Source organism: Coregonus clupeaformis, chromosome 28 (genome assembly GCF_020615455.1).
Source record: "Coregonus clupeaformis isolate EN_2021a chromosome 28, ASM2061545v1, whole genome shotgun sequence".
Lineage (NCBI taxonomy): Eukaryota > Metazoa > Chordata > Actinopteri > Salmoniformes > Salmonidae > Coregonus > Coregonus clupeaformis.
In genome coordinates, this window is record NC_059219.1 from 18,736,376 (window position 1) to 18,748,959 (window position 12,584).

General features: G+C 44.3%; 1 protein-coding gene across 1 annotated transcript in view; it reads left to right on the forward strand.

Moving 5' to 3' along the window:
- LOC123482082 (regulating synaptic membrane exocytosis protein 2-like) overlaps window positions 1-10,997 on the forward strand; it is a 43,776-nt gene extending 32,779 nt beyond the window's left edge. Inside the window, exons 3-5 of the mRNA XM_045208344.1 lie at window positions 538-769; window positions 1,801-1,812; window positions 10,701-10,997. Coding sequence (XP_045064279.1) covers window positions 538-769; window positions 1,801-1,812; window positions 10,701-10,997 — 541 coding nt within the window. The remainder of the gene's footprint in view (window positions 1-537; window positions 770-1,800; window positions 1,813-10,700) is intronic.
- The last annotated feature ends 1,587 nt before the right edge of the window (window positions 10,998-12,584 follow it).

Consider the following 12,584-nt stretch of genomic DNA (forward strand, 5'->3'; position numbering starts at 1 on the left):
TTCAGTAAAGATGGGTGCAGCTCTATGTGAATGGAGATCTATAGTAGCATTACAACAATATGCAATGCAGAAAATACTCTGAAACATTTCCAACTCTGACAGTTGTATGTAACGAATTGTAGGTTATTTGGTTTACAAAACATTTTGGTTACACTTTCTATGAGTGTATTAAATCAAGGACGTTATAAAGCATGTTCTTCATAGAAAGTGTTCCCTACATTTCTCTTTCAAAGGAATCAGAGCTACATACACCACTTTGCTTTGCTATCTACCAACACTAATGGACATCACACACACCTGCAGTTAGCTACAGCACAAAGTTCTGATATGTACCTGTACAACGACTACACAAGATCCAAGGGCACATCTGAAATGACTTCCTATCACCTCATGTGCATTGTTATACACGGGCAAAAAGTAGTGCACTTTAGCGGGACTAGGGACTAGGGAACCATTTAGGACAAAGTTTCTGTTCTGAACGGTTCCTTTCCTAACAGCGTTCCTCTCTTGCTTCCTTCCTTCCTTCCTTCCTTGCAGGAAGTTGCACCAGCAGTTTGAGAGCTACAAGGACCAGGTAAAGAAGATGGGGGACGATACGACCCCGCAGACGGGGACGACAGGAGAACCCCAGAAGAACCCCAACGACTCTCCTACCTGTGGGATTTGCCACAAAACCAAGTTCGCTGACGGCTGCGGCCACCTCTGTTCATATTGCCAAACGAAATTCTGTGCTCGGTGCGGAGGACGAGTGTCTCTGCGGTCAAATAAGGTGAGGAGGTTGAGCCTAGTTTGTCTGTGTCTATGAACGCACACACACACATGCATGATGCACACACACACATATGCATGCATATGTAAGATTACAGTGAGAAGGTGGAAGTAATTTGTCAATACAACACGTTTTATATAATCACATGCAGGCCAGGCCAGCTGTTGTGAGAGAGTGGTTTTTGCTGCTACTTTCTCGCTTGGATCCCAAAAATAGCCTGACTAGTCCATCCATTTCTGTCTCAAATCAAATCCTCCGCTGGGTTATGAAACATTAGTGTGGAATCAGAAACTGGGCCTCAAGCCAGATACAGACAGTGTTGCAGCTCACAACACATCCCCTACTGAAGATCTATACCATATACCAACTCCTACCAATGTTTATCCCATTCAAATACTCTCTACATGACTTTGTTAGACTCTGACTGTAAATGTGATGAGGGATGATTCTAGATGCAGGGATTCTTGTTTTCACTTGGCCGTCAGGTAGCCTAGCAGTTATAAGTGTTGGGCCAGTAACCAAAAGGTTTCTGGTTCGAATCCCAGAGTCGATGTGCCCTTGAGCAAGACACTTAACCCTAGAAGCTCTGGATAAGAGGGTCTGCTAAATATGTCAAATGTTAGTATCTTTCTTTACCACTGGGGGGAGCTTCTCCCCTGGCATCTCACGACAGCCCTAAATCTCATGGCAGCTGTGTATTACCATGCTGCTCCACTGTCTAACTAACTAACCTTGTTGTGAAATCCCTCCTACAGAGTAAGCTTTAGCTTTGACGTATTATTATGTGGCTGAGTGTTTATGCTTGGTGCTGTCCGATACCCTCACTGTCGGAATGAGATGTGTCAAAGTGTACTAATGTCACTCACAATCTTTCTCCCCCTTCCTTCTTCTCTCTCTCTCTCTCTCTCTCTCTCTCTCTCTCTCTCTCTCTCTCTCTCTCTCTCTCTCTCTCTCTATCTATCTATCTATCTATCTCTCTCTCTCCCTCTATCTCTGTCTGCTGCATTCCTGCTCTCATGGAATTGCAACAGGAGGACAAAGTGGTTAGCAAATCCTTTTCCAACCTTTTGCGCATCTCGACTAAGACAAGTCTGAATAGAAGCATCGCTCCTTCGCCCCATAAGATGCTTCTCAGACTGTAATATACACATACAGTACCCTGAATACAAATGTCAGATGGTTTTTGACCAATCACATCTGTGAGTCAATCATATCATGCTGAAGGCCAGACCAAAACAGATCATTGGTATGACCAAAGGACATATAAAGTATATGGCAGAAAATATGTTTTGGTATCTTTGTTCCATTTTCAATGCAAAGTTTGGACCAGATCCCTGTCAAGGTTTCCCCTAAACAGCTATAACTGAGCTGAATGAGTTGAGAGTCCACCTCCACTCGACCGTCCGTCCATCACCTGTCTGTCTTTGTTGTTGACTGATAATGGGTGGAGGATGGGTCTCCTCCAGAGTTGTAGCCTACAGATGGTGTTGAGTAGCGGCTGTGGGCTGGCAGCAGGCAGCAGCAGCAGGGTTGAGACAGTGTGATGAGTAGCTGGAGTGTTGGCAGATCTGCCCTGGGATCAGATCAAAGGGTAGGAGGATAGGCCCACTGCTGCCCTGCCCACTGTTTGCCTGGTATTGTAGCCATCTGTCTTCTTGGCCATGAAAATACATTAGTTGCGTCCCAAATGGCACATGCAGCTAAAGTATTTGAAAGCAAAACAGTTGTTATTACAGGTCTGGAGGTGGAAGAAGTACAATAGAGGAATGGAGATGGAGTTAGATGGAGATAGATGGATGGATGGTGGGGGTGGAGGTGGAGGTGTACATACGTTCAGTAGATGTGCTGCTGTCTTAGCCAGAGGGACACCGTTGACACAGACACTGCCTCCCCTGTATCTGGTTGCAGGGCTCCAAGCCCTCACGGAGCCCTCATGGCCAGCTGATCCAGGGGTTTGGTTCCCAGACAGGGCTGGGTGACCAGATCGTTTTTCAACCCAAGGAGGGTGATGTCACTGGGGGTCCAACTGCTGGACCTCTGAGGGCAGGGCCCATGGACCTAAAGGACAAGTCTCAAATGGCACCCTATTCCCTATATAGTGAACTACTTTATACCAGAGCCCTACACATGTTGGACACAATAAAGCCCTTTCATGTTTACACACACATGCCACGTGCACACAGACTCTAACACAACCATTTTCATGGTCTCATAATAAGAATAGATGTTATGTTATTGCAAGTTCATTAACTAAGACTATATAGCTCAGTTGGGGATGTTTTGGTAAGCCCAACCACCTACAGTAGCTCGTCTCATCTAAAGCTTGTGTGTCAGTAAAAGTGGTGGTTGTGGTGGTGGTGAAATCTGTTATTTTTCCATCAGTATTCTCTTTCCTTCCCACAAACAGTGACAGCCGTGACGAGAGATCTCTTGTTCTGTGAAACGGCATCAATATTTACACGCCTCAGTGTCTGGGGCCTCTATCAGAGCTGTTGGACACTGGAATACGATAGGCCAGACTGGCAGCTGAGAGTTTCACAGAGACGCAGGAGAAGAAGCAGAAGGAGTGAAGGTGGATTTGAGCTACATTAGAATGAGCCCCGAGATTATTTATTTTCTTATTTAGTCTAGTATAGCCTATCAGATACATGGTTATGACAATAAAATATGATATTTTACTATATATCTTTCCTTGATATTAGCCTACAGTAAAGAGGTGAATGACATCCAGTGTGATTAGACAGTTAGTCCAGTACTGAGGGCCTTTATGTGTACCCTATACTGGGCAGTCTAGTCTAGGCTCAGCTGCTACACATTAGACAAACCTTATACCAGGAATGATTTTGGAGATATAGGTGGAGCCTTTGAAAGACATACTGTGCACTATGTACATTTTCTGAACCCCCAGAGTCCTTATAGCAGGACTGTTCACCATTTCAATTCCTCTGATGTTGCTAAAAAATGCCTCAGGAATCAACAGTCTCCTGAGACCAAGTCATTCGTGATTAAAGCGACTTTTGAGGACATCACATGTGCTGTGGTGCTCTTGGCTCTCAGCTCTCATTCACTCTGCTGCAAACTAACAGAACTCACACTTACTGGATCTTTCTGGCCTCATCAAAGTAAAAAATAGCCTAATATTCCAGTGAATTTAGAAGAGCACGTTGTTGTGGCGCATCAGAAATAGCTTGGTGAGTCCCTGAGCGTCACGGCCGTGTAACGGCACACATTGGATTCTTTGAGCACAGTTGGGCCGCCCAGCACCACTGGGGGACGCGCTGCATTTATAATGAGCTCGAATAAGCCCCGGTAGCGGGAGACTCACGCCCGCATCTATTAGTAATGAAGACTTAACTAGTAGGCCTAATACAGCGGCGGGAAAAACATGATTGCGCGCTTTCTTGCTCACTATTGCACATCTTTTCTCCCATGAAGCTGCTTCTGAATGCTTCTTTTTTTGTTTGCCGCGTTTCAAAATTGGAATCCTGCATTTATGAAGGGGCTGTAACGTTTTCTATTTGACATCGTGGCAGACACGTATTTGGTTATTTTCTGTAAATAATCTGTTTAGGAAAAAATCATGGTTGGAACATAAGACTGTCTGACTGGGTTGTATTATTTGCAGCCTGGACAAATCACATACATTATTAGCATCGCGTAACCTTCACGGGGCTACATTGAGCAGAGCTAGCTGCCTGCCTGTTGTCGGAGTAGGTGCTGTCCGCGGTGCTGAACGGTGCTGAAGGTCGGCGCCTCTGTCTGTCTCCTCGGTTCTTCCTGATTTTACCGCACGCTGCCCCGTAACATTTCCACGAAATTAGGATTACATACATTGTTTTTTCTGCACGGACATGATACTTCCCGTCATTACCATGGGTAAGCTAAATGTAAAATTGATTGTCTTGGCTTGGTAATCATTCAATACGATGGGCTCACAATCAGCCGTTTGGATACTGCATTTACAATGCACATGTAGGCTATAGACTATTGTGCACTGTTTGCATAAGCAGTCAGAGTATTTTAATGTCGATTATCATATGACCAATGATGAATGAAGCATTATATAGGCTATTATGAATGCCCTACATGTTATAAACACCTTGTTATAGCCTAGGTGAGGGCAGGTCGTCTGAAGACGTGTATATATATTTTTTAGGCTATGTAGTGCTCATTGTTGGTGAAAGTTATAATTACATCATGTTCTCTGAAATTCTGAATAGATATGGTCATTTCTAAAATGTATGTGAAACGGTGAACAGCTCTTTGATAAGCCGACATTGCATACCAAATTCTTAAGTAGGACCAAAAATAGACATTGGCTTTGTAAATAATGTCACAGGGCTTAGGGGGGTCTGTGAAAGACATCTGCCATCTCTCTGTGTGAATCCAGTCACCCCATCTCTCAAGCCGCACTCATCTTTCTCTTTCAGGTCTTTCTGAACTTTGGTAAAAATAAAGGGGCATACATTTATGCATCAAGTCTATTATTATTACTACCACGCGCCTGACACACTAAATTTAGAACCTCATTAAAATGTAATGCACCACGTGCCAGGCAGTGTTGGAGCACGTGAGTGTCGGCTCTTCTTTCATCTCTATTTAGGCTACACCGTTTCATGAAATATACTTTAAGAAATGTTTCCCTCAAGATCTGTCTTTTTGAGCTCTTTACACACAGAGATTCAGAAGAATGTGGTATATTTAATCTTAGATAGGTTCAATATATTTTATCACACATGTTTTTAATAACACAAAAAAAAACTTGTGTTGTGTGGGGGAAAAGGAGTGCAGAATGATTGAATAGGTTCTGTATGTTTCAGACACAGTCGAATCAAGTGCAAACTCAGTTTCAAAGCCAAGATGTTCCCAGACATGTTCCCTTAAACAATGAGTTTTTAATGAGCTCAGTTAAGTTCAGACCAGGTGAGACTGAGAGGGAAACAGGCAATAGGATACCTATGACAGTTCATTCAACATCACATGAATATTTGACCATGACACACATCTCTTTATGGTATGTGATATTTTTGTTCTCTGCATGCTATGAACAAGATACAGTAACATCTGATGGTTGGGAATGCATTTAGTCTGAAGGATATGAAACCAAGTATGTGTTTTTGTCTCCCTAAAGAACAGTGAATATTTGGACTCAAGTAATGCAACAATGGTTGCAATTCTCTTAATAGTTAAAAATGGTTGCCATGGTGTTTTCATTGTTAGGTTTAGTTGAACTTAAATCCTATAGCTTTGAAGTTTGATAATATCATGCTCTTCTCAACTGTTTTGGTAGGATGCTGTTGTAGTGTAGTGCTGCTTCTTGGCCACAAGAGAGAGCTCAATGACTTGAGTATTGGCTACTGGAACATACGCATCAGAAAGAGGTGATTGTCTCCTCCCTCCCCTGTTAACTTTACTTTGATGTACTGTAGGGCCTCAGGCTTGACAGCTAAACACAGCTCAGCACAAACTGGGATAGCTGAAGGCTGCTCTCCATCTTAAAGGAGTTTCAGTCAATGCTGTAAATCGTCTTTTAGAAAGTGATGAACATACACTACATTGGTCATCGAAAGCACCACCACAGCACCATCCTTGTAAAAAGCTATAGCAGTGTTTTGCTGTAGAGATTTGCAACACAAGAGGTTGTCTGAACACTAGGCCTACTAATCTTAGATATAAGTTATTGATTCAAGACCAGATGGATTAGATGGAGTAAAAATATAGTATAACATCTTTGCATGGGACTAAACAAAATGAGAAAGATGATAAGTGATATATGAACCCACCTTGAGTTTAAATGAAAAACATTTAATTAATGTATACTCAAAACAGCTTGATGAACGGAACCTAATACAACACATCAGTAGCCTAAAGGTGCAAATTTAAGTGCTCCAGCATTACCCGGCAAACAATAATGAGTTGTTAAGACGCCCCCGAGCTGCGAATATTTAATATAAAACAGGTATGGTGGAGATTTTGCTCATTCCTGGTGTCTGGTGACTTGACAAGAGTTTTAGGAGTTTCTGGGTTGAGCAGTATGGTCCGCTGGAGGTTTTGTCTTGCTCCTCCCTCTACAAAAAAAAATATTACCCAGGCACGAGCAATCTAGTTTCACATTACACATCACCATCACACATTGCTGCCCAAAAAGGCCCTGATTGGTGAACCACTGATACAGTCACAGCTCTTTTGTTTTTTTGGCAAATGCTAGGGACACACGCATACAAACAAACAGTGCTGAACACAGTAGGCACAGGCCTGGGTGGACACAGGCCCACCCACTGGGAGCCAGGCCCACCTAATCAGATTAAGCAAAAAATTATAATAATAATAAAATATTTAAATATCAGGTTACGGCATTCTGATCTTCCTGAAACATTAAACCACTCATGTCTGTATCAATGACGATTTGTAGAACTATTACTACACTTTGTATTTCAAAGTAAATTTAGGTTTGGTTAAAAATACACTGAAGAAAAAACTATTCAGGGAATCTAGGACATGACACAATATTTACATTACATTTATTGCCATTACAGAGTATCCAGAGCGTACTTACAAATTAAACCCATATTTTTAATGATTATTTATTATCTGTGAGCCTCCAAAGAGGTGGGTCGCTGCCCCCGAAGGTGGTGGAGGACTCCGCTGTCCTGGCTGCCGTGAGGGAGCAGTTCCACTAATAAGACAGCCAACAGTTTTGACTGGGTTGAGGTTGAACTATGCTTCCGCAGAGAAGGGCTTGCAGTGGGGCCAGAGATGAACGCAATGGCCTGGCTTGGGTGTAGGGACTGATCAGAGCCTTTGAAGGTACGGAGGCGCTATTTCCTCTACTGCCTCCATTCAGGAGGAATGGGCACAACGTCCCAAGAATGTCGTAAAAACGTCCTGAGACAAACCGGGAACTATAAAAAGGTCCCCCAGAGAACATTCCCTTGGGACCATCACGCAACATCCTAAGGACTAATAAAATGAAAGTCCTGAGTACGTCCTAAAAAGGTCCTGACATGGTCCTCAGTGATGTCCTGGGAACGTACAGGGAACTAGACAAAGGTCCTCCAGAGAACGTTCCCTTGGGCCTATCATGCAACGTTCTTAGAACGTTCTCAGAACGTCAGTGGGATAACGTCATGCCAAAACCCTTAAGGGACATAATGGGAACGTCGCCGAATGTCCTCAGGACGTCCCTTGTTTGCTGGGACATTTAGTGAGCTACATATGCCATTTCTATTCCTCCGCTATGTTTGGAGCACTAGGTTTTTTAATGTTCTAATTTGGGTGCAGGTTCAATGACTATGAAATGTGCAAACACAGGGGAGAAATGGCCCAGCCTGGGGGCTGTCCTTCCTCTCCCCTTCCTCCCCCACCCCGTGCCCCTGACTGCACTCAGCCGTGAAGAGTTAGGCGGTGGGGAAGGAGGGACGAGGGACTGCAGTCTGGCTGCAGTGAACACACCTCTGGCAATCAGCACAGCTGCTTGACCTGTGTGTGTGTGTGTGTACGTGTGTGTGTGTGTATTTGTATGTGTGTGTGTGTGGTTTAGGGAGTATTACAGATGCTAACAGTAGTCTGTCAGAGTGGGTCACACTCACGCTCTCTGCTGCATCACTGGACGGACTGTTAGAGCGCACATGCTGTGTGAGTATACATGTGCTGACACCACTTCTGTGTGACTAAGGAGTATGGCTTCGACCTAAAACCTTATCATTAAATCATCTCTACTGTGATCAACCACTGCTTCTATTTTTCACCATTTTCACTTTTTAGTGCATTAGTCATCCAGGTTATCTTTGGGTGCATGCAGATCAGATGCTACATCATATAGTCCTGTATAGGATTGATGTGTGAGGCTGAGCTAGGCTTAGCCTGCCCTGCTCAGTATTCATTTGGCCTATGTGTGTACTGTATGTCTTCCTGGTCTGTTTTGGAATACTAATGTACTATTAGGTATGCACTGATGAGATAAAATAGCCCATTGCATGTGCAGTCTGAAGCTCAGAATGTGGTTCAGTATTATTGGCAGATTGGAGAACTGACTCAATGTAATTTGCAGTTGTGAGCAGGAAATACGTAGGTCACGTGGTGCCATGCTGGCTGATGTACAAGGCTCTCTCTATCTGGGAAAGAACTGGGCTATGTTAAGCACAGAGGGAGATTGGAGTAATGAACAGGAAGTGGGACCTGGTGTGGAGGTAGAGTGTGCATGTGCGTGCACATGCATGTGACTGGTATGGAGGTTTGTTGTGTGCGTGCGTGCGTGTGTGAGTGAGAAGTATGGAAGTAGAGTGTAGCCCGCCCGGTGGTTCAGGAAATTGCCTGGGGTGATAAGGAGACAACATCACAATGGTCATGCCATGGCCTTCCGAATATGACCCCCAGTTTTTCCACTCCAAGCCAGCCAGTTAGCCAGCAAGCCAGCCACTAAGTCAGTGTGCTCTGTAGTCCCAGCCCAGGCAATATTAATCACAGTAATGTACTCCAGTACTGAGTCAGCTCAATGCTCTGACTACAGGACCAGGACCAAGGCCAGAGAGTCAGGCTATAGCTAGGGGCTGGAGGATACTGCTGCCTGATAAGTGCAGCTGCCTGCCTCTCTACTGTACGTCACAGCTGTCGGTCAGTCTGTCAGTCACTGGCCATCAGCCTCCAGGCTGAGATCCTCATGGACCCTGATGCCCTGCACCAGCTCCGGGAGGAGAGAAGGAGAGAGAGGGAGGGGGAGAGAGAGAGAGAGAGAGAGAGGCGCCAGGCAGCTCAGGTGGCTGCCCATTCCTTCCTTTCCACTGGGCTTAGCTCCTCCTCCAGATTAGGGAGGGCGATTGTTAGGGAAGCGTGAGGCCGGATGAGCTGCGTCTGAGGTGGAGTGATCAGGTTTCATCCCAAATGGCATCCTATGCTAAATATAGTGCACTACTTTTTGACCAGGGCCCATAGTGCAGTGCGTAGGGAATAGGGTGCCATTTGCGAAGCAGCTCAGGGCTTTGAGGGCGGCTGCGCTGCGTCTGAGGCGGAGTGATCAGGGCTTCTGTCGGCTCCTGGATTTATGAGGCTAATGTGGAGGGAGGGGGCTGCAGATCACAGTTAGTGCTGCTTCCTCCCTCTGTAGAGCTGTTGAACACAGTCTCTCTCCATCCCTCTGCTATACACACACAGCTGTATTAAACAGTAGGGCTGCAGCTAGCTTCCTATTTAGATTCAGTTACTTAATCTGTAACTATTAATGATTCTGTAACTACCCACTACCAACCCATTGACTTGAATGGGGATACCCATTGTAGTGATTTTATTTATATGGCTGGTACCCCATATAAGCAAGTGGTGTAGGTATGTACCACTCTATCTAGAGCCTAAAAGGGAGAAACCTTTGACCTTGAACCCTTTTGGGTTCCATGTAGAACCGTAACCCTTTCCACAGAGGGTTCTACATGGAACCCAAAAAGGTTCTACCAGGAACCAAAAATGGTTCTACCTGGATGCAAAAAGGGTTATCCTATGGGGGTGGCCAAAGAATCCTTTTGGAACCCTTTTTTTCTAAGAGTGTAGGGGAATGTAGATCATATGAACTTCAGATTCCCCATCATACTCACAGACTGTCCAGTGAACTAAACACGACTTCCTCAATTAGATATGGTCCTACATACAATCCTAATATTCTCTCCCTCCTAAACAATGTCCCCAAGGCTACTGTATGTGTATGCAATATTATCAAATCATTCATATCCTCATCTGTATATTTACAGTGTTTCCTACAACATCTAGCAGGTCCAAGTATCCTTATTTAATGATACTTGACACAACTCCTCTAGGGGTTGATCCATTCCATGACTCCTTCCATTGTAGTTTATCGCTGTAAGCCCCCCACCACCACCACCACCACCACCACCACCACCACCCCCACTGCAGACATCTAACCCCCTCTCTTCTCTGTGTACAGGTTATGTGGGTATGCAACTTGTGCCGAAAACAACAAGAAATCCTCACCAAGTCGGGGGCGTGGTTCTACAGCGGCACTGCAGGGCCACGGGGCGTGTCTGAGGGCCCCCGGGGTCGACGTCACGAGGAGGCCCCCCAGGAGAAGAAGGCCAAACTGCAGCAGGACCTCCTCTACCAGGGGCCCCCAGGGGACGTATCAGCAGACAGAAGCAGACCTCCCGGGCTCCCCAGACAAGGCTCCCTCAACAACGGCTCAGGGCTGAGGCACTCGGGTCCAGGACAGGACATAGACAGGTGAGTCTAGTGTGTGTGTGTAAGGTTGTGTGTGTTAAACACATTTGAACAATTCCCTCTGGGATTTGAGCTGGATTTAACATTTTGATCTTATTGTGGAGGGAAACTGTCTGTTAAAAGTGAAACCTGTTAGGGGAGAGTGGGGTAAGTTGAGCCAAGGGGTTAGTTGAGCCACCCCTTGTTTCTAGGAAACCATACACAAAATGAATCATGTGACCAAATATTTAGGATGAGGTCATCATTTCATGGAGTCTGTGAAGGAAGAAACCACATGGAAAATTGGTAAGCAAGTTAGGTCATAAAAACTGATTTTCACAAAGTCAAATGAATTTATTGTGTTATAGGTTTCATGATGTTTGTATCTAAACCAAAGAAGATAGTTTTATACATCAGTTGGGGTCTCTATAAGCTTCCATATAAGAGGTTCCTAAACCAGGCATGAAAGTTGCATCCTTCTACTGTAGCAGGCTAATATTGTCAAAATAGTTGGTTAAGCCAATGACCAAATACCATACAAATGATGATTACATTGTTGGTTTTATGCATAATATACACCAGTATTTTTGCAAAATAAGTGACATGCATGTAGAATTCAAGAGGCATTTTTATTGTTACAGAGCAGACATCATCGTGTCCTGTGTATACACAGTAAAACAAGCAGGGGTCTAGACCCCCTTGAAGTTTCTTGAGAGAGCAGCCCAGAAGTGATAGAAGGGAAGAAGTCCATTAGGACAGTAGCAAGGGAGCTTGAACAAATAGGACTGAATGACACTGAAGAGGTACATTCACAACAACACAAAATGAACATGTACCTGCAAAAGTAAAACAGAGGCAATGATAGAGTAGCAGAAGCACACAGGGTCTTATTCTCGATGACATGGAGTCTGAGCTTACTAAACATATAAAAAATATTGAGGACCAAGTTTCTGGGCTTAGTAGCCTTGCAACGCAGAGAACTTGTCTATTATTGGCACATCGGAAACAACATCCCTGTCCTAGACCAACTGGTCAAGACATGGAAGGGTAAGTGAGGCTATTGAACAGAGGCATTTATATCTGAATTTAGGTATACATTTAAGATATACAATATACCATACCCAATTCCTGAATTAAACTTTGACCTAACAGCATCATCACCCACAGTCACAGGACACCATCACCCACTTACCCCAAGGTGGTTCAATTTACCCTGTCCCTATGCTCAATTTACCCCATACCCGGGGTAAGTTGGACAACAAGCTGTGTTTTCAAAACTCGAAACGTTTACATGAATTCTGATTATTTCCAGGGGTACACAACATCCTGAAATATATTTAGATATCTGTGCTGAAAGAATACTATATATTCCGTTGACATAGTGGTACTAAATAAATACAAATGGCTCAACTTACCCCACTCTTCCCTATAGCAAGCTGTATCATGTGGTTGCTCAGGTTGAAATGCCTCTGGAGCTGTTATGGAGGGAGTGAGGGTTGGGACTGGGGAAAGTGTAGGGTAAAAAAAAGAAGAATAAAAGCTATGGCTGTTAGCAAATTACTTATTTTCTGAGAACGGTAGACAGTTTGATCATACAGACGTGTACGTATGAGGC